At 33.0% G+C, this 26,704-nt stretch overlaps 5 protein-coding genes and 1 long non-coding RNA gene across 8 annotated transcripts; 2 read left to right on the plus strand and 4 right to left on the minus strand.

Annotated features, from left to right (window-relative positions):
• Positions 1-1,770: 1,770 nt before the first annotated feature.
• LOC137827170 (glutathione S-transferase F9-like) lies at positions 1,771-3,214 on the minus strand. The gene is made up of 3 exons (XM_068633393.1): positions 2,729-3,214; positions 2,586-2,634; positions 1,771-2,463 (listed from the first exon to the last, which is right to left on the minus strand). Exons 1-3 carry the CDS (start codon positions 2,870-2,872, stop codon positions 2,009-2,011), a joined length of 648 nt encoding a protein of 215 aa, XP_068489494.1. The 5' UTR covers positions 2,873-3,214; the 3' UTR covers positions 1,771-2,008.
• Positions 3,215-5,342: 2,128 nt separating this feature from the next.
• LOC137827151 (uncharacterized) lies at positions 5,343-10,670 on the minus strand. 2 transcript variants are annotated; one of them, XR_011083671.1, is made up of 4 exons: positions 10,443-10,670; positions 9,408-9,564; positions 8,093-8,208; positions 5,343-6,843 (listed from the first exon to the last, which is right to left on the minus strand). It is a non-coding gene; the product is annotated as an uncharacterized lncRNA (long non-coding RNA). The 2 variants fall into 2 exon arrangements; XR_011083670.1 differs by having other exon boundaries at positions 5,343-8,208.
• Positions 10,671-12,733: 2,063 nt separating this feature from the next.
• LOC137827171 (glutathione S-transferase F9-like) lies at positions 12,734-14,512 on the minus strand. Its single transcript, XM_068633394.1, has 3 exons — positions 13,672-14,512; positions 13,529-13,577; positions 12,734-13,408 (listed from the first exon to the last, which is right to left on the minus strand). Exons 1-3 carry the CDS (start codon positions 13,813-13,815, stop codon positions 12,954-12,956), a joined length of 648 nt encoding a protein of 215 aa, XP_068489495.1. The 5' UTR covers positions 13,816-14,512; the 3' UTR covers positions 12,734-12,953.
• A 1,908-nt stretch (positions 14,513-16,420) lies between these two features.
• On the minus strand, positions 16,421-19,826 carry LOC137827172 (protein JASON-like). Of its 2 annotated transcripts, none has more exons than XM_068633395.1 (7): positions 19,582-19,826; positions 19,449-19,494; positions 19,287-19,357; positions 18,543-18,781; positions 17,536-18,208; positions 17,368-17,447; positions 16,421-16,949 (listed from the first exon to the last, which is right to left on the minus strand). In XM_068633395.1, the coding sequence occupies exons 1-7, from the start codon at positions 19,726-19,728 to the stop codon at positions 16,874-16,876; spliced, it is 1,332 nt and encodes a 443-aa protein (XP_068489496.1). In that variant the 5' UTR covers positions 19,729-19,826; the 3' UTR covers positions 16,421-16,873. The 2 variants fall into 2 exon arrangements, with proteins under 2 accessions (XP_068489496.1, XP_068489497.1); XM_068633396.1 differs by having other exon boundaries at positions 19,287-19,354; positions 19,582-19,805.
• Positions 19,827-21,865: 2,039 nt separating this feature from the next.
• Positions 21,866-22,888, plus strand: LOC137825353 (uncharacterized). The gene has a single exon (XM_068631024.1). The coding sequence runs from the start codon at positions 21,866-21,868 to the stop codon at positions 22,886-22,888; it is 1,023 nt and encodes a 340-aa protein (XP_068487125.1).
• A 1,754-nt stretch (positions 22,889-24,642) lies between these two features.
• Positions 24,643-25,191, plus strand: LOC137825354 (uncharacterized). The gene has a single exon (XM_068631025.1). It carries the CDS (start codon positions 24,643-24,645, stop codon positions 25,189-25,191), a length of 549 nt encoding a protein of 182 aa, XP_068487126.1.
• The last annotated feature ends 1,513 nt before the right edge of the window (positions 25,192-26,704 follow it).

Below are 26,704 nucleotides of genomic sequence, written 5' to 3' on the forward strand. Positions count from 1 at the left end.
GGTTCAAGTTTGGTGTGTGGTGTTTGTAATCTGGTTTGATTGCTCAGTGGATTACCCAGTGGTTTCTGGGAACTGGATGTAGCTCTTATTGTAAGAGTGAACCAGTATAAACTGTTTCTGTGCATTTCTCTTTCTCTGAACTCCTTTATATTTTGTTTTTAAGCAGTTTAAGTTTTAACAGGTATAAACAACTGATTGATTCGAAGAAACAACCGATTGTTTTTTCTGTGTTTTACTTTAAAACAGTTTGTGTTCTTGGATAACTTGATTCCTCTTATGGATTTCTTCACAGAGTTTCTTAAACCTTTAAAAGTGTTTGAAGAACTCTAATTATCACCTTGCAGCCAGCTTGCTATCCATGTGAATTTCTCCTGCTTTCCTTAACACCAAATCTCCTTTTCAGAACTCTCTTGGGCTTACTTTGCTTAAAAATTTTGCTTCAATTCTTCTCTTGAGAGCGACTTCCTTCACCTTTTCTTTATCCCTCAACTCATCTATTGTATCCAAATGGAAAAGTCTTCCCTTCTGTTCCTCAAAATCTCCTACCTTTCTAGATGGAATTTCTAACCCAATGGATAATACTACATCACTTCTGTACACCAACCTGAAAGGAGTTTCCCTTGTTGTTGATTGAAATAAAGTGTGGTATGACCAAACTATCTCTGATAAAAACTCCACGCACCTTGTCTTGGCTTTCCCCACTTTCTTCTTTAACCCTGCAAAATCACCTTATTTGCAGCCTCCACTTGTCTATTTGTTAGGGGATGCTCCACCATTGAAAAAACATAATGAATTCACATCTCCTTGCAGATGTCCCGCACCTTTTTACTTACAAATTGTGTCCCATTATCTGACATCACCTCCCTTAGTACTCCAAACCTGCATATTATAGATTTTCAAATAAATTTCTATATTTTTCCAGCTGTTATTGTAGTTAAAGGTTCTACTTCCACCCACTTTGTAAATTCGAGAATGTTTGGAAATCCGACTGGACCCCCTATTCGTCTTGGTGACCTAGGAATTGATGATTGATTTGTTTTTGGAACTCTTCATTCTTCCTTTGGAATTGGTCCTGAACCCTAAAAGATTCCTCCAACATCTCCCTCGTTTGGACATTCTCCCTTCTCAAATCTTATTGGGCTCTCCTAAACTCCTCAACTCGTTCCTTATTTTGCTTTCTCATCGCCTCCATCATTTTCATTAAGGTCTCTGTTGCATCTGGTGCTTCATTGCCTTCCTCCTATTACAGTATGCCGTGTTGCTCTTATTATCATCTAGAAAATTTTTACGACATAAGATTATTTTACATATCTCATAATGGACACAATGTTCTAGCCAAGAGGTATATCTCTCAAGCATCTAGTTTAACCAGAAAAATTGACTTTTAGCTAAATTGTTCTATCTATAGTCTCCTTCTCTTATTATATTAAGTCCTCTCTTTTTCCTCTTTTATATCTAGTTCTGTCCCGTATATCCAACCAATTGTTGTAATAAACACTCTCCCAATTAAATGGAATTTTCTTCCTTAATTTCAGATATCGGCTATAAAGCTTAAATAGGTTCGGCCATTACCTTAATTTCAGAGATCGTTTTGCCACATAAATGGGAGCTCACAATACTTAATTGATAATTTCTTTAAAATCTAATCGTACTCCATGGTTTATCCAATTTTAGAATAAAAAACTAGTCTGTCTGCGGAAATTCGGATTAAAATTATTATACTTTGAGAAAGAAACCGACTGTGTATGTATTATAAATAAAACTGCCACATAACTGTTAAAACATGACTTCTTATATCATTTTAGGAAACCAATTTAAAGTCTACAACTGAACATGAAGTTTCAAACCATTACACTTTTATTTAATTTTAGAAAACATTTGTTGCCTAAAGATCTTTGGGTTTATATTGCAACATTACTCATAATTTGGTAAAAGTACATTTATTCTTCAGAAGCACGTCCAGATATGGATGATACTAAATGCATGGTCCATGAAGCCCATTCTGGAACTAGACTGGAGGTGGGTAGAGTTGGATAACCTTCTTCCACGATGGTCTACTGCTTATGTCATCCCACCAACCACTCACATGCTTCCTCTCTTTTATCAGATACCCTTTATTCATTTGGTTCACTATAAAATATGTAAATGGAAGATGACTTATATCAGCAAGACTGAAGAAATCCCCACCCAAATACTTGCTCTTTGACAGCCTCTCCTCATAAACATCCAACACCTTCAACAGCTTTGCTTCACTCTCTTCAATCACCTTTGGATCTGGAGTCATGCCAAATAATGGAGCAAACAACAGATGCACAGCCAAGTCATAAGCTGGTGGGTGAAAGTTATGTGCTTCAACTTCTAGCCATTGTTCCACAACACCCCTCTCTTCCGGTGTCCTCCCCAACAGCTCAACCCCCTGAGATCTGTATTTGTCTGCATAATACCTCATTATAGCACGAGATTCTGCAGAAACAGATCAAACACAGACAAGTTACAAGGTGGTATAGCAGTAAGATAAGAAAAAATAACTGAAGAAACAAAATATGAACAAAAAAGCAAAAGTATATAGGAGTTGAAAGTGTAACCATATAAGGTGTAGTCTCCATCTTGGATGACAGGAACAACTCCAAAGGGCTGCAGATATGATGAATAAAGAAAATGAATGAGAAGATAAAGAAAGACGTAATCTTGAAGAGTGATGAGGGTGGGCAAAAAAAGAAAATTGAACCTGTAACTTGAGAAACTCGGGATCCTTGTGCTCTCCCTTAGTGAGATCGACTGGGACAACCTCAAATTCGACGTCCTTCTCAAGGAGACATACTAGCACCCGTTTAGTGGAAGCACAGTGAGGACCGTACACCTTCACTACCATGTTTTGATTCTCTTCAGAAACCCTTCAACAAGACTGAAGCAGTGATAGAGCCAAACACAATTTCTACTTCCTGGTAACACTTCTTATAGTGCCCCTACGCGTGAAATCAAGCGCATGTTTTCACACTGTAGTTGTAAATGGATTTGGAATGGGTAGGATAGAATCAAACTCTTTTACTTAATATAATAAAAGATTTGTGTGGAATTAGATAGAAGTTTCGAGTGGTTGGTCCTTTGGGAAAAGAGGAAAAAGAAGATGTGAATATAAATATTACAACTACCAAACATGATGGGCAATGATTTAGAAAGTAAAGATGAGGGGGTGGATATTATTGTGGTCGACAAATAATCAATGTGCTACCTTTAATTGTACAGAATTCGGATTACTGTGTATAAAAGTATAACATTTATATTGATGTCTATTAAAGTTAAATTTATAGTATTATTTTTTTATTGAAAGTTAAGAAAGAGATAAATATTTTAGAACGTGTTTCCCACCAAAAAAATAAATAAATATGAAGTAGAAATTAAAGATGTTTAATTAAAAGTTGAGGTATTATTTATAAATAAACAATGAAATAAAAAATTAAATAGTTTAATAATTATTGACATATTTTATTTTTATTGCAATACAAACATTTTAATTATGTTAATTTCATTTGAGTTCTATTAATATTTAACACAATTAAACAAGTATTTCGTCTTTAATAAGTTGTCACGTGTGTTTGTGTTTATTGGAGAAGAAAAATAATAACTTTAACCTGTAATTAACTTTAACCTATATTTTCTATTTTATACATTAAAAATTCTTTGTGATTCTTTTAAAATTTTTGAATAAACATACGTGATAGTTACAAATACAAAAGTATTTAATTGTATTAAATAATAGAATCCAACAAAATGTAAGTTTTTTTTATTAAAATAAAAAACTTATTGTATTGAAATAACTATTTATCCAAATAAAAATAATATTGTCTTTTGAAATAAGTGACTCCCAACCAAAAAATCCAACTTGTTTTATTTATTAAGAATTATTGTTTTCTCATGATTCAAGTAAAGCATTAGTTAAAATTTAGAAAATATTTCTTAAAATGGTCTAGCAATAAAATTGAATAAAAAAAAAGTGTCATTTTCGCTTCTTAAGAACATAAGATGGCAAATAATTGGAAGTTCTAACAATTATATCCCATATTTCATAATTCAAGTAAAGCCTTAGTAAAAATTTGGAAAATATTAAAAATGTCTAAGATTGAAAATAAAATAAATAAATAAAAAAGTGCTCTTTTCGCTTCCTTGGAAAGTTGTAAGAATTATATCCTCATATTTTTTCCTTTTTTCTTCTAAGGACCAACTCATCAACACCTACTTATTATTATTATTGTTATCTAGTCAAAATAACCATCAATTATGATAAAAGTACTCATAACACTAAGACCTACTAAACCTCGCGACTGGTCGAATTGATATTTTCAATTAATTAACCTATTTTTAAATTAAATATTTAAATAAAAATATTTTAATAGATTAATTTTCTATATTATATTATTCGAAAGATGTAGATATGAAATAGTATTGTAACTTAAATCAATAATAATTGCAAATTAAGTTTCAGTTAATTATAAAAATAATTTAATACATAAATGCAATGGTTAAACTATAAGAAAAGTTGTTTTTGGAAACTAAATTTTTGAGTTTCTAAAATGATAAAATTAGTCAATAACTTAATTAGAAACTAATTTAAAATCTAATTGTAGTAAGTGGCTAAAATCATCTTCGTTAATTTTATATACCAATTTAGATTCTAATTTAGAAACCAATTTAGTTATCAATAAAAACCAACTTAGTGACCAAATATATAGAAACTAATTTAGTAATCAATTATATAGAAATCAAATTAACAACCAATTTTATTGAAACCAATTTAGTGACCAAAATATATAGAAACTCATTTAGTGACCAAATATATAAATATAAAAAAATGGTCACTATAATGGTCTCCAAATAATATAATTTTTTGTAAAAAAAAAAAATTTATCAAATGGAAAAATCAATTCATTTGAAATATTTTAAGATATTCTCTTGTGTCTAAAACTAGTTTCAATATAAGTATGCACATGAAGGAAATTAAATCATTAGAAGGAACAATCCAATTTAGCTTAATCTTTCTTTGTCGAGCCTTATTTAAATTATTTTTCATTATTATAGCATCTCGCATTTCAAAATTATTTCTTGCCCACTTATGATCTGGTGCACAAATCGAAAACTTCTTCTGCATTAATAAAAAAACAAAGTTAATTATATGTAAAACTAACATACATAATAAAATTGAACTAAATAATTAAATAAAGTTAGTTATATGAAATCAACCAAAAACTCTCCGAACTACAAGTCTCTTGTTCTAAACACCAAATAAGATGCATCTTTTAAAAAAGCAAACAAAAACCAAATAGTTTTTTATGACTAGTCGCTCGGAAGAGAAAAATTAATCAAGAAATATTGACCTTATAATTATGGATTGATTCACTTCATCTGCAAACAAAGCAATAGACAGATTAAAAAGTTATAGTACAAAACGAATGGAAACAGCTTAACCTTTTAAAACTTAATTTCTATAAAAAATAAGGAAAAAGTTGTCTCGTATCATTTCTCGAATGGCTGTCAGTAATTGCATATAAATGAGGGCTTTCACTTGCCTTACACTTGTAGGCTTCAATATAGTCATTTTATCATACTAGAGAGTTTACTATCATTCGTGGGACTCCATTAAACTTGACTTTCGACTCGTAAACTCGTAAGAGTCTACTTCATAAAAAAAATTTAACAAAAAAATAATTCATGAAAACAAATCCATAATATTGAAATAAACAAGTTCATACACTAATAAAATAACTAAAACAACACAAATGTTATAATTTAAAAGTCTCATTCTTCTAATTCTTCAAGAAAATCATCTAACTCTAAAACAAACAATCAATTAGTCATTCTGCTTTAAAATTAAACAAAAATCCAATATGTCCAAAGCAGTAAAAGAACTTCAGGATGTCCAAAAATCTGCCCCAACCCAATGAACAAAAACGCCCCAACCCATTTTTAAAAGTTCAAACCTAATTTTGAAAACCCTAACCCAATCCGTCCTCACCGCAGCAGCAGGACTTACCCATCAAAGTGTTTCGCGAACGGCGTAGTGTGACGAGGATCATTGTGAAACGAGGTGTGACAACCAGCGGCGCGATGCGACGAGCGGTGCGGTACGAGGAGCAGTGTGGGGTTGTGCGAGGCGAGGAGCGACGCGGTACGAGGCAAGGAGCGGCGCGGTACGAGGCGAGGAGCGGTGCGGTGTGATGAGCGGTAAAACCCTAAAAAATCTAACCTAATCACAAGGAAACACATCGTTTTGAGTCCATTTTACGCAACTCGATAACTCGACCTTAAACTCACGAGTTTAGCCGAGTTTGACCGAGTCAACTTCGGATTCGGGTTTACTCAAAAACGAGTTTACTCCCGAGTTGACTCGCCAACCTTCACCTGACTCTTAAACTCAAACTCGTAAGGGTTTACGAGTTAACCTTAGAGTTTGATAATTTGATTATTACCATACAAAGTAACTTTCTTAAAAGGGATTTATGGCAACCAAAACAGGCCCAGCTTTCATCTGAATTAAATAGTTATGCACTTAAAGAGGTTATGATTAGGAAAATAAATCAAGATAGAAAATTAAGAGATATAAGCTTACATAGATCATATCTTGGTTGTATCTATATTGCAGGTTGAATAAAACTGCTGATTCATTTAAATAACTAAATAGAAGGTACCATGATAAACTGATTTCAAAACACAGCAGCAGAGAAAAATTGAAATCCAAGGCCAAAATTATCTTTTTTGAACCATAAGAATTTGTATCATTCCACCTGTTTTCCCTAGAGGATGTCAAAATTGATGGCAGGGGCAACGTAACGGATACCAAGTCTTCATCTGCATTAGATGGTCGGTCTTTTAATGATCAACCAATTTATTTTAAATTCTAAGTGTACTTTCTTTTTGGTTTGAGGTTTAAACTAAAAAAATAAAAACTTTGAAATGTACTGATGAAAAATGCCACAATATTTACAATACAATAATATGAAACTAATCTAATCATTTTAATATTATCACTAATTTATAAAAGTAAAAATTTATGTTGGACTCCCACAACTTTTGTAACATGGATCAAGCATCATGAACCAGGTGCACACGAAATAACTCAGTTCTAGAAGGATTATAAAGCCCTTAACCAAGAGAGGCTAGAAAGATTAAAAAGATACACCTCATTGAGGAAAGAAGTGTTCACAACAAAGAGGAAAAAAAAGCAATTTGTCAAATACTTTAACAACCCAAGATTAATTTTCAGAGTAAACAAAATTTTGGTTTAACTACAATATTAGTGTCATTAACAAAGTGCACAAGAAATTACATACCTCACTGAGTACTAACACTACAAAGAGAAGAAAGCACAGTAAATAAAATTATAAAGTTAGCCCTTCCACTCTACAGGTTCCATGCATTTGGTTTTGCAGAGGCAAGCAGAGGTATTGATCCCAATCCCACATATTTGGATTCTAGTTTCTACTAATTAAAGCATGCCTTGTCTGACAAAAAGTCTTTCCAAAGTTCCAAAAGCATTTGTCTCAATAAAGGGAAAACAACTAAACTAGTTGTAGGTGCGTACTAAACCTTTTGATGCTCCAAATACCATTATATTATACTACACAAATCACAATATCTCCAAGTTCTAAATAAATAAATAAAAACCACATTAACAATACCATTGAAATGTAATCAGATACACAAAAATCTACACAATTAGGTAGTTAGCACGATGTCAAAGTTTCAATAAACTTTGAATTTTTGTTTGAGCTTGCAAGCCTAAGGCCTAACTAAACCAACAACACTGACCATATACCGTGCATAAAGATATTCACAAGTTAATGAAACTTGATCAAACTAGACAAATAAAACGAAGACCTCAAATTAATATCCCCATATTAATTATGCAGTTGCTTATTATTTTACTAGAATTACCTTCAAAACTAACAGCCACACAACTTACAACAGAGTACCTTTTATGTGTAATAATCTAGGATTTTAAGATGGGAAGATACATTGAGTAAAGTTGTGAAGTTTCGATGAGCAAACACAAAAATAAAAGACAAAGAGCGAGAATGAAACACGAATTGAAACTTACTATGATAAGCTTAAAGAGGTTAGTCTCATTCGAAACAGAGAAACGTCATTGTTGCGGGTGCGTTACCGTCTCAAGGTGCGTTGTCGTTGTAGGGTGTGGTTTCCGGTTGTTGAGTGCTAAGAGTGAGAGATGAGAAAAAAAGTTAAAGAAAACAGATAAACTTTGAAATTCAAAACCTTACATACCAATTGGTTAAATTTAAAAAAATTAAATAATTTTTTGAAAAATATGCATCTTTATTTAAATTTATTTATTAAAATTTTAATTTAAATAATATTTTGAATTAATCATTAATTTAATTTTATATTTAAATAAAATTAAAAGATTAAAATACTATTTTAAATGTAATTTTTAAATTTATATTAATTATTTTAATATTATACTAAAATTATTAAATTATTAAATTTATTCATATCAATTTAAAATATTTTATAAATTAATAATTAATTTTATAAAATTTAATTACTTCAAAATTAATATTTAAATTCAAATAATAGTGACTAGAAATTTAAGTATCTCATTATAATTATATAATGATTAGAAACTACAAAATTAGTTTTAAATTTTATTATTTTTAGTGACTAAAATTAGTTTTTAAAATAGATTAAAATTAATTAAAATAGTTTCCAATTATATCTTAACAAGATTCTCTCTCTCTCTATCTCTCTATCTCTATCTCTCTCTCTCTAATAAATTGAAACATAGATGAATAGAATCTTACACGGACTACTTCTTATGCGGGACAGGATGGTCAAATGAACTTGCATTTCTTATATAGGTTGGACCAACCTGACCTGCGTTTTGCGAGTCAAACATGGGAGGGACCAACCGACATTGCCACCTAATTTGACATGAAATATTTGTTTTGCCCTTAATGATTTAAAAGACTTTGTCTTCTGGATTTTCATATACGTAAGTTAAATTACAAAGTTCTGGATATGCAAGTTCGAAACTAATATGTCACTTTCGGATTTAGTCATCCAGAAGCTTACCTGACCAACATAAATGACCTTCTGGATGCCATGATCCATAAGCAAACATAAATGAACTCGAGATTCTAATATTTAACATCATTTATAGCACACCATTTCGAACATAAAAATCTGAAACTCATAACTCACTTCCGGATATGATCATCCAAAAACTTAAATGAAATATAAAAATGATCTTCTGAATATCGAAGTCCGGAGTATATAACAACCACATTCAAATTTTTGCATCTATAACTAAATATGAAGCCTTCCGAATATCACGATTCGGTAACAACTTAACCCCATTATCAACTAAAACACAAAACGTAAATAATTTTCCTTACCTCATAAAAGATTTACACCACACCACGCTTAAAAGTAATGACTTCATTCCACCACCACACCAACCCAATTCACCACCACTCAAAACGGTTCAGCATTTAAATCACAAAGCTTCACTTTTTTCTGTGATGAACTATGATGGGAGCAACAGCATTAAAACTGCAGAAGCAATGCATAGCTATTTAAAGTCTGAAACCCCTACTTTCCAATTTATTTCAGTTCTTACTCTTTTAAAATTTCTCTAATCAAATTTCAAATAGTGCTTTTACCATGCTCTTTGAAATATACAAATAGTTTATACAATTATACTATTCATTCCACTGGCTGCCTCAGAAAAGAAATTGCACTGCTACATAAATAATTACTTTATGCCACTCATTCCTAAAGCTAACTATGACAGACAAAATATGCAAAAAGGAGTTACTTTCATCTATCAAAGTTGTGTGCTATTATTTTATTTGACTATTGAAAATCTCACCTGTGATGGTCTCTTTCTCACCCTCTAATCTATCAAAAATCCATTTAATGGAGCCTAATTTAGAAGATTAAGTGCTTATGTAGCCTATTAAATGCCTCTTAAGCATCCACACGGCAAAGCTACCTAAGCAGTAAAGCACATTAGCAGAAAGGCTACTTTAGTGACGTACAGATTTTTGAAGGACTTGGGTAATGATAGTAAGTATTTTTAGGATTGAAGCAAAGTCAAATTAATATTTTTTAGGTACCAAAGTGATAACATGTGGGTTTTGGCTTGAATGTTTATGGGCAAAAGTGATTCATTGTGGTACATGGTGATGAAAGTGATGGCTATGGCTTGGACCCGACCCGCTCTAGTCAAGTTCCATTTTTTTTCAGTCAAGTCCGTTAGTAGAACCAGTGTAAAGCACTATGTTCAATTTATTGGAACCCATCAAATATAAATTCTTGTGTGATTGCCATGCTCAGAGACCTTCAAACAACATTACAGAAGAAACAAGAAAAACTAGCAAGCCTAGACAAAAGGATTGAGGTTAAAATTAATGCAAGCAATCAAATACCTTCGTTCACATCTCCGTTCGCCTTTGCTCGCACCTTCGTTCTCCTTCGCTCGCACCTCCGTTCGCCTCCGCTCACACCTCTGTTCGCCTTTGTTCGTACTTCCGTTCGCACCACGACCACCACCCACAACTTCCTCCTCCTCCTCCGACCACCGCCTGCAGCTTCCTCTGCACCTTTGTTCACACCACGTCCATTTTTGGGTATTTGGTGTCCTAAAAGCACCTACAACTTCCAAATAACTCTGAAGCTTACAAAAAATCAAATTCCAAGTTTTATCTAATTGTCACATTCTTTTTTTACTGAAGTCACCTCTTTATAAATAATATTAAAAAATATAGTATTTATGTAAAATTAAGAAATAAATATTAAAGGAGTATTTAAATATCAATGATAATAAATATAAATATTTTAATTAATTAATAATTTTCATACTAATACATTTTATAATTTCTAACTAGCAGATACTTACCTCTATTAATAATTTTTAATTGAAAAAAATAGAAACAAGTAATAAAACTGTTATAATAAAAAAATTAATAATTAAAAAATTATTTACAATTTAATTCTGAAAATTTATTTATTTTTATAAAATTAAAGTTGTTTTAAAAAGATCATTTTATTTAAATTTAATTATTTAGCATAATTTATTTTTTTTAAAGGATTAATTTTATTAACAATAATTATTTTTTTTATGTAATTTTATTTAAAAAAATTATTTGAGGTGATATTTTAAAAAAATATTTAATAAATTTTATCTAAATTTAATAAATTACAAATATATTTGACACATATTTTTTAAATAAAAAAAATCAGTAATACAATTAATTATTTTTTAAATGGATGAGTACTCATTAATATTCAAAGTGCTTGTATAGTTTTTTAAAATAAAAATAAATTATTATTATCATTAATAGTAGTTGTAAAATAAACAAGATTTAGCGACTAAAAAATTTCGATGGCTAAAAAATAAACGTGTTTAGTGGCTGATTCAGTGATAAAAATAAATAATTATATCTAGTGACCGAAACAAAATCGGTAGCTAAAACATAAACAAATTTGATGGCTGGTTCGGTAGTAAAAATAAACATTTATATTCAGCGACCAAAAGAAAATCGGTAGCTAAAAAGTAAATATATTCAGTGCCTAATTTGGTGGCAGAAAAAAAATAATAAAATTTAGTGACCAAAATAAAATTGGTGGCTAAAAAATAAACATATTCGGTCGCTAATTCGGTTGCAAATATATTTTTTCCAATTTATTCGAAACAATCACCACTTTAACGACCAACGGTTTTGTCACTTTCATGTTCGGTCACGGATTCATTCGCAAAACTAACTAACATGATTTTTCATGTTCGGTCGCGAATTCATTCGCAAAACTAACTAACATTATTTTTTATGTTCGGTCGCGAATTCATTCGCAAAACTAAACTAACTAGCATGATTAATAATTCAGTTAGTCGCCATTTCGAATTCGTTCGCAAAACTAACTAACATGATTAATCAGTCGCTATTTCGATCACAAATTTGTAAGTTATTTCGATCGCAAATTCGACACTATATTGTTCGCTAAATTCAGTAACTACAGTATAAAAAAAACACTCTTCTCCAAAAAATAATTCAAAACAAAGAAGATAGGACAATGTCAAGAATTCTCCAAAAAATAATTCAACACAAAGAAGATAGGACAATGTCAAGAAGATAGGACAATGTTGGACAATATCTTAAATGATATGATGAAGGGAGAAACACCCCTAATTTTTTAGTATCAGATTTAGCGTTTTACTATTGTTATTAAGTTTTATGCAAAAAAAAATTTAATCAAAATAACATAACTAAATCTTTCATAAATATTTTACCATTTAAAAAAAAAAACAATTTTTTGAAACTGATGAAGTCATACATACTAAATACAATTTTAATACAATCTGATAGTACAAATATAATTCTGAAGTTGTAATGATTTCAATACGATATAATATCACTATCACTGAAGTTATAATGTCAAAATACAAATTCAATTATAGAAATCTTTTTAAAAAAATTGTTTTTATATTATACGAATTTAATTATTTCCTAATTAAAATCACATTTTACAACTATAATTTCTTTAGAAATTATTATCTACATAAAACTCGTATTTGACACATACGAGGATTTATCCAATTTTAAAACAAGAAACTAATCTGTCCATTTAGAAAAATTTGGACTAAAATTACACTAATTTTTGGAGAAAGAAACCGACTAAGTATTATAAATAAAACTGCCACATAAAAACATGACTTATAGCATTTTAGGACACCAATTTAAAGTCTCCAACTGAACATTAAGTTTCAAACTATTACACTTTTATTTAAGTTTAGAAAACATTTGTTGTCTAAAGACTTTTGGGTTTATATTGCAACATCACTCATAATTGGATAAAAGTACATTTATTCTTGAGAAGCAGAAGCAGGTGCAGTGCAGAGATGGATGATACTAAATGCATCATCCATGAACTTCATTCTGGAACTAAACTGGAGGTGGGTAGAGTTCAATAACCTTCTTCCATGATGGTCTACTGCTTATGTCATCCCACCAACCACTCACATGCTTCCTCTCTTTTATCAGATACCCTTTATTCATTTGGTTCACTATAAAATATGTAAATGGAAGATGACTTATATCAGCAAGACTGAAGAAATCCCCACCCAAATACTTGCTCTTTGACAGCCTCTCCTCATAAACATCCAACACCTTCAACAGCTTTGCTTCACTCTCCTCAATCACCTTTGGATCTGGAGTCATGCCAAATATTGGAGCAAACAACAGATGCACAGCCAAGTCATAGGCTGGTGGGTGAAAGTTATGTGCTTCAACTTCTAGCCATTGTTCCACAACACCCCTCTCTTCTGCTGTCCTCCCCACCAGCTCAACCCCCTGAGATCTGTATTTGTCTGCATAAAACCTCATTATAGCACGAGATTCTGCAGAAACAGATCAAACACAGACAACTTAAAAGGTGGTAGCAGTAAGATAAGAAAAAATAACTGAAGAAACAAAATATGAACAAAAAGGCAAAAGTATATAGAAGTTGAAAGTGTAACCATATAAGGTGTAGTCTCCATCTTGGATGACAGGAACAACTCCAAAGGGCTGCAGATATGATAAATAAAGAAGATGAATGAGAAGATAAAGAAAGACGTAATCTTGAAGAGTGATGAGTCTGAGGAAAAAAAGAAAATTGAACCTGTAACTTGAGAAACTCGGGAGCCTTGTGCTCTCCCTTAGTGAGATCAACTGGGACAACCTCAAATTCGACCTCCTTCTCAAGGAGACATACCAGCACCCTTTTAGTGGAAGCACAGTGAGGACCGTACACCTTCACTACCATGTTTTGATTCTCTTCAGAAACCCTTCAACAAGAGTGAAGTGAAAGAGCCAAACACAATTTCTACTTCCTAGCAACACTTCTTATAGTTGTAAATGGATTTGGAATGGATAGGATAGAATCAAACTCTTTACTTACTAATAGAAGATTTGGGGTTGCTAGAGTTTGTTTTTTCTAAATATACTTTGACAAGTGTAAAAATTGCTTTATTTGTGGGTTCAGATTTCAGAAAAAAAAAATTTCTTTTCTCAATTGTAACTTGGTGTAGGACTTTCAATATATCATCACTTAGTTGAGCAGTGATATGTTCACACTTTCTACTGACACACTCTCATTTAACACTTAATAATTTTTCAAAAGTTTACATTATATTTACCAAAACTTATTGGATACTCACTTTTAAAAACTCTCAATCAACACTGCTCTTTTAACAAATATATGATAAATGAGTTTGATGTGGTAAATGGTACTTTGATAAACATGATGTAAACTTTGAAAAATTACTTATTAATAGCAAATTGTTTCGTATAAGAAAATATAATCTTTTAATAAAATAAAATGTGAGTCTATTTGAAAAGATAAAGAAATGTTTAAATGATTACAAACAGATGCATTTAATGATGTGGGCATCCAAAGTAACATTTTTTTATTTTTTATTAAATTCATTTTAACTCTTCCCAGGTCATGTTAGGTTGAATCTGTATTGATTGGGGTACAGCTGGTTTAAAAAAAAATATAGGTGTTGATGGGGGGATCTGTTGTGCCGTGTTTGGAGAAACAGGAGATAATTTATTATATTTATTTATGTAATTTAAATGAAAGCATGTTGTGCAGGGTCAAAAGTTGGCAATAGAATAATAAAGTGATTCCAGAAATGGAGGGTGGTGGAAGAATCACTTCTTAATTTTTAATTGATTCAAGATCTTCAATCTCACTGGGGTAAATCCTTAATATATTTTGCTATTTTATTAGAAAATAATATTTAAACTTAATAAAATGAAATTTACATTTATTGGGTTGATAAAGATTATGATGTCCTTTTCCATTTAGAAGTTCTCTTCCGTCTTGGTTTTGGGAAAATCACTTACTTGCCGTCTTCAATAACAATGGCAGTTTAGCAATCCATGATTACCACTCTTGCTTCCTCTATTTCAAGATTTTCCCATTATAATGTTATTTCAAGATTTTGTTTCTTATATAAATTATGGAAAAAAAAAATAACTAAGCTATCTCATTTAAAAATGAAATTATATTTTTCATTGGGAAGTTTACTCACATGTGAAATAAATAAAGTTACACTTTTTAAGGATGGATATTCAAAATATTTTTTATTTTATTTCATTAAATTTTTTGAAAAACCAAGATGTATTTATTATAGGTTAGAAATGAAAAAAAATTATAAGTACATTGACACTTCTGATCTGTTAACTTGGAAGAAATAGAAATGTATAGAATTTTTCAAAGATTGGATCAAAGTCCAAAGACTTTTATTATTTCTCAATCACATCAGCAAACATCAGAAGAGGTCACCTTACTCACGCACCTGTCACTCTCAATAGAAACTGACGAAAAGGTACAACCAAATGTACCCAGACAAGATCAAATTCTTCCACCTTCCACCACCTCCATTCCTTCCGTATACTGAAATTATAACTTCATCATTTTTATTTACACTCCTATTTCTTGAATCTGAAATATATAATACAATTTTATATTCTAAATTTTAAAATTTAGAAGATATCTTTTGAATTTGAAAATATATTTTAAACTTTAAAATTTGAACTTGGAATATAAAATTGTATTTTGAATTTTACAAGGTCTATATTATACAATTTAAAAATCAATAAAAAAACAAAACATATACCTTTTGTCAAAGCATAATTTTGGAATTAAAATATTTATGAATAATTTTGAAATTAAAATATTTATGGAGGTGTAAGAAGAAACGGAGTGAAAGAAGAAATTGTCATTAAAGGGTAGGCAATTGCTTCCTGCACCCAATCAATTTTGACTCGCATCCAACGAAAATTTTAAAACTCCAATCTGTCCTTTTCACACATTTGTTTACAAATTTTAATTTTTGGAAGACATTTTTATACATTCTAGATTTCGAAATCCGAAAGGTTATTTTCATATTTCATTTAAGCTTCTAGATGATCATATCCAAAAGTGAGTTATGAGTTCCAAATTTTCATATCTAAAATGGTATGCTATAAATGGTGTTGAGAACTGAAATTCGAAACTCATTTATGTTTGCTTACAGATCTTGAGATCCAGATCATTTATATTGTTCAAATAAGTTTTCGGATGGTGAAATCCGGAAGTAACATTAGTTCTACATTTGTAGATCCAGAACTTTGTAATTTAACTTGTGGATATAAATATTCAGACAAAAATTTAAAATCATTAAAGATAAAATGAACATTTCACGTGAGTCTGAATTGATATGATACAGGAAGAATCAGCCTAGAGGGTATGTGCAGTAATTGGCCCAACCCAGAATGGCCTAAAGAAAAACACAAAACGCAACCGGAAGGAAAGAAAACACAACCTGAGATACGAATGTACTTCATTAAAAGCTAAAAATGTGAAGTAATATAAAAAAAAATGAACATTGCAATAAAATAACTTATTCAGTCAATAAATCTGTGACTTTTTTAAAAATATACAGACACCTTATCGCCAAAAATCAACGGCAGCATTTCTAATCTACAACTAACAAGTATCATAAGAAATCCTGAAAATGTTATTAAAAGAAGCCTCCTACCGTTCTCATTCAAACATTTCAGTAGTTTTCTCACCTTCCTCCTGAGAATGAAGTATTTGTTAGTGCTTACGCAGGCATGAGATGAGACTATTGTCACAGACAGATAGATACTTCTACGCTACTGCAAATTTGTATAATAAACAGCGTATACAAACCAATTAGCATACTAAATGGTGTTTATTATTAGTAATTGGTTTCCAGAATATTGAATTAATTCCCTATGAAGAGATTACGATGGGATGAGACGGACATATACAGATACCAAAATGACACCACATAAAACATGAGTTTTGACTATAGCTGCTGTGATGATGCAGTATCATTTTCTTCAATGTCATCAAATTCCACCGGTTTCCCACGAACAAGCTTCCTGTAAATCAAATAAAAAATTAGGACATTTACACATACATATTTTAAGAATTAACGAGTTAAAAATATAAACAGAATACTGCTATTTCAAAATAAAAACAACAAATTCCTAATCAGAATGAAACAACTAATTGATTAAAACACAGTGAAGTAGTGGCAACAAAGACATGCCAAACAAATGGCTATTCTAATTCAATCATTAGGAATGAATTTTTATCCTTCAACTCGAGTGAAATTTCTATGGTCAACAAAAATGAACCATTACTAAGGAATGCATCTAGCATGCCCTTGATGAAATTGTCACTCTTCTTGTCATGTGGTTCACAAAAATTTTACAAGTTTAAAGATTCTCCCTTCTTTTGGTCCTTTAACCTTTTTAACTGGTAAGCAGATTACAATCAATTGTTAAGTAGAGAAACCTTTTTGATATAAAATTCTCAGACAGTGCCTTATCCAGCCTCTCTTCAAACGGGGTTGCGTGCCATTTTACTTTCTGGTCCTGTGGACAATTAGATAAAGTGCAGTGATCAGATGGAGTATACAGATTTAAAAACCATATAACACCAAATAATGACTGCAAGACATACCTCCTTGTACTTAGTTGTTGAATTCGGGATGCCATTGCCATACCACCACTTAAGAGAAATGGGGGAATTCTCCTCAATGACTGATAGAGGAGTTAATCTAGAAGACAAAATTGATTTCTCCTCATTTTCATATCCATTTGAAATTTTCTTCAACCCTTCTTCTGGGGTAGGAGTTCCATTTTGAGATTGGTCAACCAAATCACTCAGCTCACTTGAATCTTCTTCAGGGTTAGAATCTCCGTCCTCTAGTATTTTGCACCGGAAGATATTATCACTTGGGTTGTTTGTTGGATAGACAAACTGGCAACGAACCTGAGCCTTACCACTCTGTAACTGTTCTAATGATGCAGGATACACAGTTCCTGGTGTTTGCATCTCATCAAATAACTTCAACGGGGTAGGATAAGGAGATTGTCTATATGCACTTTGGTGGTTATTTGGTGATTTGTTTTCCTTCGTATGCCAATCGTCTGATGAGCTTCCATAGGATGCCAAGTCAGTTTCGTTTTCAAAACGAACAGACTTGTTCTTTCTCTGAGTATTGGCGGGTAGCAAAGGTGAAACTAAAGCTGCATTCCTTTCGGACCTATCTTCCCTATGAAGAATCCCTGCATAACTTTTTTCTATGCAGTCAACAGAGTCATCCTGAGTATCTTGTGCTTTGGAGATGCAACTGCAAAAGAAATGAAATGAAACTAACATCTGATCAGGTTCTAGTTCTCCCTCCCACTATTTTACACTATCAGTGGACAATTCTAACTTCCAACCAAAACATCATTTGAAATACAACCATTTGAAGGACATTTCTCTTAAAAACACAACAAATGATCTGATTCTTTATTCGATACAGTTTCTCTACCATGAGCTCTAACTGTTAGGAATGTTGTATCCACCGCTTACTATAATAAAAATTAAGTAAAAAACAGAAGATTCACCTGCCATGCATCAAATATCACTTGTTCAATTTCAATATCAGCATAAGAAAAAAATTCAAAATCACGAATAACCTGCTTGGCGTGTGCTCAAATGAATCCATACTATTTCCCCACTTTTGACAAAGTTTTATGGGAGTTGGTTGATCAAATGGTTGGACATCTGGTTGCAGTTTTTCCACAGACGTGTTAGGAAACCAAGTATGAAATCTTGAAGGGTCATCGGGAGATGGTGATGTTTTCAATTTCTCAGATGCTTTACAAATTTCAATAGGAGTTCCTGTTAAGGTCCCACAAGCTTTAAGAAACTTAGCCTGTAGTTTAAGTAATGAGACAATCAAAATTCAATTGACAAGATCGAATGTGAGAAGAAAAAATAATAAACAAATTGTAAAAGAAACTAAGTACTATTTAAAATTTGATATATACCATGGTTCGCATATACAGTTTTAGAAATTGAATACAAAAAAGTTATAACATGAATACGCTGTAGATGATACAGAGAGCAATGGATATGACTGACTTTTAACAAGCCAGATTGAAAAAATACTAATGGTTCTAATTGTTTCCACCATTCTTACACAAAGAGGTTTATAAAATCACCTTTTGTTCTTCACATTTTGCTTGTATACTACATTCAAGAAGCTTCTTATGTCAGTTTGCAGATTCATTTTATCCAGCTTGACGCGAACTCAAAAGATAAACTATTAATCTTATTTTACTCAATGCCCTAACTTGCTCAAACAAAAAATTATAACAACCAAAAACAACCAGATAAAAAATCATTTCAGACCAATATTAATAGCACAATAAAAATACCTCGTCCTTAAGGTCCTGGAAATCTCCCTGAAACCCCACCCCATCAATCCGTGCAGAATCATCTCTCTCTGCTAAAAAATGTTAGAAGACGGAATTAGTGAAACTACTAAAAAGAGAACAGAAAACATAAAAGTAGAAAGAAAGAAAGAAAACGAAAAGCACCTTCAAATAACAAAGAAGACGAACTATTCCGAGATATCACAACTCCCTGATTTAAACACAGAAAAAATCCTAATTATTACAAACAAACAAAAAGTAATTAAAAGAGAGAGAGATGCGAAATGTGAAATTTTACGTTGGAACGATTGGATGTGGGAATCAGTTGCGGTGTGGGCGTAGGGCGAGCGTCTCTGATCCGGAAGCAGGCGAAGAAACAGCCCATTACTTTGTTGAAGGATCGGAAGAAGAAACGGATAATGAAGCAGAACACTCTCCTCAGCATGTCATGCAAATTCTGACACCCTAATTTCGAATTCAGTTCAAAATCGAAAGGGCGTGAACGGTGCGTGTTGCGCAGAGACTGCAATTTGAATTTTGAAGTGGCTCAAAAGCGAGGGAAATTAAATTAGTTAATTATTTAATTATTAGGATAAAAATTGTTAACTCAATAATCATTTATGAGAATAAATTTTTTTATAACTGTTCTCTTATTCTACTCTTACATTAGACCGTTTTACCATACTTGTACCAATATATAAACAAATAATTGTTTTTAATTTCTACTCTTTAATTATAAAACGTTTTATATTTGACCAGTATAAAATAAATAGCTTTTACAATTTTATTATAGAAGTTTTGTATTTTAAATAGTTAATTGAATTTAAAAAATAGTTACAAAATTGAAATGGAAAAATAATAAAACAAATTATACTGATAAAAGTTAAATGGGTAAGGAATCCAATTTTTTTAATATCTTTAAAAATTTGTTGTGTTTTATAGATATTACATTATAAATTTATTATAATTGTAAATTTATTGGAATTAATATATAAGATAAATTTATGTTACAATTTTTAAAACATATTAATGTACATATATGTTCTAAAAAAGAAAACATTAATTTAAATTATCATTATTTTGTAAGTGAGAGATAAAACAAAAAATTAGTCTTTAGGATAACATTGTTAATAAATTTATTTATTAAATTATAACAATAATTGAGTATAAAACATAATTTATGTTTTAGTAGCCTTCTTACTTATTTTTATGTCATTCATAATATTTGAAGTTTTAAAAACTTTATAAAAACTAATGAAATGTATTTAGACATGTACTGGTAAGCTAAAACCGAGAGGTTCAGGCCGAGAACTACATATTGAACAACCAAGAGGTGTTAGACTAAAATCGAGAGGTTTAGACCGAAAGCGAAAAAGACATACATAAAAGAATAAAACAAAATATAAATATTATTATAAAAATAAAAGTCCAATTAAGATAAAACTTACATGAGGGGTGTGAAAATAATAAAAAGGTGTAGAAAGAAAGCCCAAAAGTAAAGGGGAAAGCCCATTAAAGAAACCCTATAAATAGGAGTTCAGAGTAAGAAAAAGGTAAGAGTGATTTTATCTGATGAACATTAAACTATTTCTGACTTTGGCATCGGAGCGACTTGCAGGTACCCCCCTGCCGTGAGGAGAAGCCGAGAGCACTTGCTGTGAGGAGAAGCCGAGAGCCCTTGCCGTGAGGAGAAGCCGAGAGCACTTGTTGTGAGGAGAAGCCGAGAGCCCTTGCCGTAAGGAGAAGCCGAGAACATCTGTCGTGAAGAGAAACCGAGTGTCCAGCCCAAGATTGAAGGATTTGCATAAAGAATTAATCTTGTTAATCCATTTCGAGTGTTCTTGGTCCCTGTTGTAAGAACATTTTGGCGGTCACCGTGGGGCCGAGAAGTAGTTGAAAAGGGTTAAAGACAAGATGGACCAAATAGAAGAACAAGGTGGAGAACAGGAAGACAATGTTAACATGCCAATGGCAATGTTGGTACAACTACAAAAAGAATTCGAGATGTTAAAAAAGAATAATGAAGAAGAACTAAGCATGTTGAGAGCCGAAAATGCACATATGAGGAGAAAACTGCAGGAAGAGACAGTTCTGAATTCGTCCTTTGAAACTGTTCAACCTAAAGCACAAATGAATGAAAGACTTCATCACAACGAAAGTTCCCAAACCAAAAGAAGATTGCTTGATACCTCTGGGGTTTTTTCAGGAGCATCCTCCATAAAGCATCCGTTTTATGATGTTATAGTTGATACTCCATTACCTGACAATTGGAAAAATTTGACAATTGGAAAAATTTGACAATTGACAAATACGATGGAAGTACAGACCCTGATGAACACATTGCAATATATACCACTCAGATAAGCTTGTATACGTGGAATGATGCTATTATGTGTAGAGTGTTCCCTACGACGCTGAAAGGAGCAGCTTTGAGTTGGTTCACGCGCCTCCCACCTTTGAGCATTGATTGTTTCGATACACTGGTAGGAAAGTTCGGTGCTCAATTTGCAACCAGTCGCCCTCATCATTTAACATCAATTGCTTTGGTGAACATAAGACAAGAGAAATGAGAGTCATTAAGAATGTTCATGGAACGCTTTGGAAAGGTTGCCTTAGGTATTCGAGATCTTAGCCCAGAGGTTACCATGCATCATATGATAATAGCATTGAAGCTGGGACCATTCGCCGATAGCCTCTGCAAAAAACCTGCAACCAATTTGGATGAACTAAGGCAGCGAGCCTCAAAATTTATGCAGATGGAAGAACTGAGAGAGTTCCGAAACCAAGTGAGGGTTGATGGAGGTGAGAAGAGGGTGATGGAAAGAGAAAGCGGACCTATGGTCAGAAGAGCCCGAGAAGAGTTCAGAAGTCGAAAATTCCAACAATATACACCTTTGAATACAAATAGAGCAAGAATTTTGCAAGAAGCCATGGCAGCAGAAATAATACCACCACCAAGAAAAGCAAGAACACCAGAAAGGGTAGATCATACCAAGCGGTGTGAGTATCATAAAAATCATGGCCATCATACAGAAGAGTGCATCGGGTTGAAAGATAGAATAGAAGAATTGATCCAAGCGGGACAGTTGAAACGCTTCATTCAAGGAGGAAATACGAAAACAAGATTAAGTCCTGAAAAAGTGTTGAAAGGGAGAGAGGTAGGACAAAGAAGAGTGGAAGGATTTGAAAGAAGAGAAGATAGAAGAGTTGAAAAAAGAGATGATAGGAGGGAGGGAAGGCCAGAACGAAGATGTGATAGGTTTTATCAAAACACCCAGTCGGTTAGGCGAAGTAGGGAACGAAGTCTGGGAAGGCCGGTCAGAGGATTTATAAATACAATTTCAGGTGGTTTCTCTGGCAAAGAATCTTCATCGGGAAGAAAACAACATTGGAGAAGTATCAGAACCATTAATCACATTTTTAAAAAAAGAACTTTGCCACCGATGCTTTTCACAGATGAAGACTTTCAAGAAATCGATCCCGATCATGATGATCCTATGGTGATAACAGTAGAAATAGCCGAGTATGCTGTCATGAAAACCTTGGTTGATCAGGGGAGCTCAGTTGATTTTTGTTTTGGGATACTTTCAAAAGGTTGCACTTGAGAGAAGAAAATATTGTACCTTTCCGAGAACAAATTATTGGCTTCTCGGGTGAAAGAGTTAGCACTAAAGGATATGTTGATTTAATGACAACATTCGGCAGAGGCAGTAAAACTAAAAAGATCAAAATCAGGTACTTGGTGGTGGACGCTTCCACATCATACAATGTGTTGCTAGGGCGATCTTCTTTGAATAAGTTGGGAGCAATAGTTTCAACACCGCATTTAGCCATGAAATTCCCAACAGAGAAGGGGGAGATAGCCACGATATATGTCAATCAAAAAGATACTCGGGAATGTTACGCAACAGGCTTAAAGATGAATTTGAAAACAAATAGAGATACTGAAAGAATGGTGGCGATGGCAGATTTGGACCCCAGGTTAAATGATGAGAGGTTAGAACCAAAAGAAGAGACAACAGTTGTAGTATTGGGACGGGACGAGAAGCAATGCACTTACATAAGTGGAAGTTTGCCCAAAGAATTGTTAAACAAACTTATCACATTGTTACGCAACAACAAAGACTTGTTTGCTTGGAAACCATCTTATATACCTGGAATCGATCCAGAGGTAATTTGTCACAAATTGTCGGTATGTCGAGAAGCGAAACCGATATCTCAAAAACGAAGAAAGTTGGGTGAAGAAAGACGAAAAGCAGCAATTGAAGAAACCGAGAAGTTAATGCAAGTTGGTTTCATTAAGGAAGCTCAGTACACAACATGGTTATCCAATGTGGTGCTAGTCAAAAAACCGAATGGAAAATGGAGAATGTGTACCGATTATACAGACTTGAATAAAGCTTGTTCGAAAGATACATATCCATTATCCAACATAGACCGATTGGTAGAAGGGGCGTCTGGACAAGAAATGATGAGCTTTCTCGATGCCTATTCAGGGTATGACCAAATACAAATGTATGAGCCGGATGTTCCAAAAACAGCTTTTACCACAGATACTGCCAATTATTGTTATAAAGTCATGCTTTTCGGCTTGAAGAATGTTGGAGCAATATATCAAAGACTCATGGATAAAGTGTTCAAAAATCAAATTGGGAAAAACATGGAAGTATATGTGGATGATATGGTTGTGAAATCGGAGGAGGTAGAGAAACATTTGGGAGACCTTGAGGAGGTGTTTGCACGCATAAGAGAATGCAATATTCGTCTTAATCCGGAAAAATGTGTTTTTGGTGTGAAAGGTGGAAAATTTTTAGGCTTCATGTTAACCAACAGAGGTATCGAGGCAAATCCTGATAAATGTGAGGCAATAATGAAAATGGGAAGTCCAAAGAATTTGAAGGAGGTACAAAGACTGGTGGGGAAGCTGAACTCATTGTCAAGATTTCTACCAATATTAGCCGAGAGAACCAAGCCGATAGTTAACTTGTTGAAAAAATCTGAAACCTTTGAGTGGAATGACCGATGTGAGCAAGCCTTTACTCAGATCAAAAGCATAATAGCCGAACCACCAATCTTAGTTAAACCTGTGTCAACCCAACCTATCATAGTTTACCTAGCAACTTCAAATGAGGCCATAGGAGCAGCTTTAATACAAGAAAACCCATAGCAGAAACCGATATATTTTGTAAGTAGATCCCTTCAAAACGCCGAAACCAGATATCCCAAGGTTGAAAAAGTCGCCTTAACATTAGTGTATGCTGCAAGACGCCTTCGGCCATATGTTCAGAATCATCTGATAATTGTGAGAACAGATTATCCAATATCTAAAATTTTGAGAAAACCAGAACTTGTAGGTCGAATGGTGACGTGGTCGATGGAGCTTTCAGAATACGGAATCAAGTATGAACCAAGAGGACCGATCAAAGCCCAATCACTTGCAGATTTCATTATTCAGATGCCGACAGCAACACAACCGGAGCAATGGACATTATATGTAGACGGTGCGTCAAGCAAAAGAGGAAGCGGAACAGGGATTGTGCTTGAAGGACCAGATAACTTCCAAGTAGAAATGGTGTTAAGGTTTGAGTTCAGAACATCCAACAACCAAGCCGAATATGAAGCTCTTGTTGCAGGGTTACTACTGGCCAAAGACATGGGAGTCGGGAATGTCATTTGCAAAAGTGACTCTCAACTTTCGGTGGGACAGGTGCAAGGGGAATATCAGGTAAAAGATCCATTATTAATGAAATATTACCATAAAGTGTTAAATATTATGCAATGCTTTAATAAGGCTGAAATGAAATATATTCCGAGAGAATTAAACATGAAGGCAGATTCATTATCCAAATTAGCAAGCCAACAGAGACAAGGGCAACATAATTCAGTCATACAGCAAACCCTTAGTTAACCGACAGTGAGTTTAGAAGAATGCTTCAATATTGCAACCTTAAAAGATGAATGGATAAAAACGTACATAGAAGTAATAAAGAGCCAAGAACAAGGAGTTGAACCAGATGCAAAAACGGCAAAGAAAGTAGCTAGTTTTGTGTTAATCGGTGATGAACTTTACAAAAGAGGATATTTTATGCCTTTGTTAAAATGTCTGTCAAGAGAACAAGCCGAATATGTAATTAAAGAACTTCATGAAGGAATTTGTGGACTACACTGTGGAGCTCGAACAATGGCAACAAAGGTCTGTAGAGCTGGTTACTATTGGCCGACAATCAGAGAAGATTGTGAACTTTATGTTAAAGCATGTAAAAAATGTCAAGAGTTTGGAAGTTTAAACCACATACCGGCACAAGAGTTGCAAGGAATTGTTTCCCCTTGGCCATTTGCAAAATGGGGAATTGATATACTTGGCCCGTTCCCACTTGGACGAGGACAAACCAAGTTCATGATAGTAGTTGTGGACTACTTCACAAAATGGATAGAAGCAGAAGCGTTAACTAAGATAACAGCTCAACAAGTTCAAACGTTTGTATGGAAAAATATAATATGCCGATTTGAAATCCCACACACCATTATAACTGACAATGGCCGACAATTCATTGACAAAAAACTTATGGAATTTTATGTAGATTTGGGAATCAAGTCAACAAATACTTCAGTTGAACATCCGCAAACAAATGGACAAGTTGAAGCTGCAAACAAAGTTATTCTCGGACACTTAAAGAAGAGGTTAGGAAGCGCTAAAGGTTTATGGGCAGAGAAGTTACCAGAGATATTATGGGCATATAGGTGTACACCTCAAACGTCAACTGGAGAAACACCATTCAACCTCACGTATGGAACAAATGCAATGTTACCAGTAGAAGTTATTGAACCAACATTACGAAGGCAAATGGAAGATTGGAATGCCAACAACGAATGCTTAAGGACTGACCTTGATCTTATTGAAGAACTCAGAGAACGAGCAAAAATAAAGGAAGCAGCAGTGAAGAGAAGAGCAACGAAGAGGTTTAATGCAAAAGTAAAACTAAGAGATTTTAAGGAAGGGGATTTGGTTTGGAGAATGCGAACTGATGCTCGAAAAGATCCACGACATGGAAAGCTAGCATCCAATTGGGAAGGTCCTTTCAGGGTACTGGAAAATTTACAAAATGGGGCATATAGATTAGAAACTCTAGAAGAGAAAGTAATACCAAGAACATGGAATGCGAGTCATTTAAAGTTCTATTTTAGTTCAAATATATGTAAATAGAAGACTTTCGTGTACATACTTATCATCTAATCAAGAAGCATTACCAAGTAACAAAGTTCATCTTGTTAGCTTTCATACTTAATCTTCCACAACACATAAACATTCTTATTCGGTCTTGGATGATTTCACTCTAAGTGAAAACCCACCCGAAAAGGCACATATTTACAAAGCTTTCGGTCTTGGATAATTTCACTCTAAGTGAAAACCCACCTGAAAG

Source organism: Phaseolus vulgaris, chromosome 8 (assembly GCF_000499845.2).
Source record: "Phaseolus vulgaris cultivar G19833 chromosome 8, P. vulgaris v2.0, whole genome shotgun sequence".
Taxonomy (NCBI): Eukaryota; Viridiplantae; Streptophyta; class Magnoliopsida; order Fabales; family Fabaceae; genus Phaseolus; species Phaseolus vulgaris.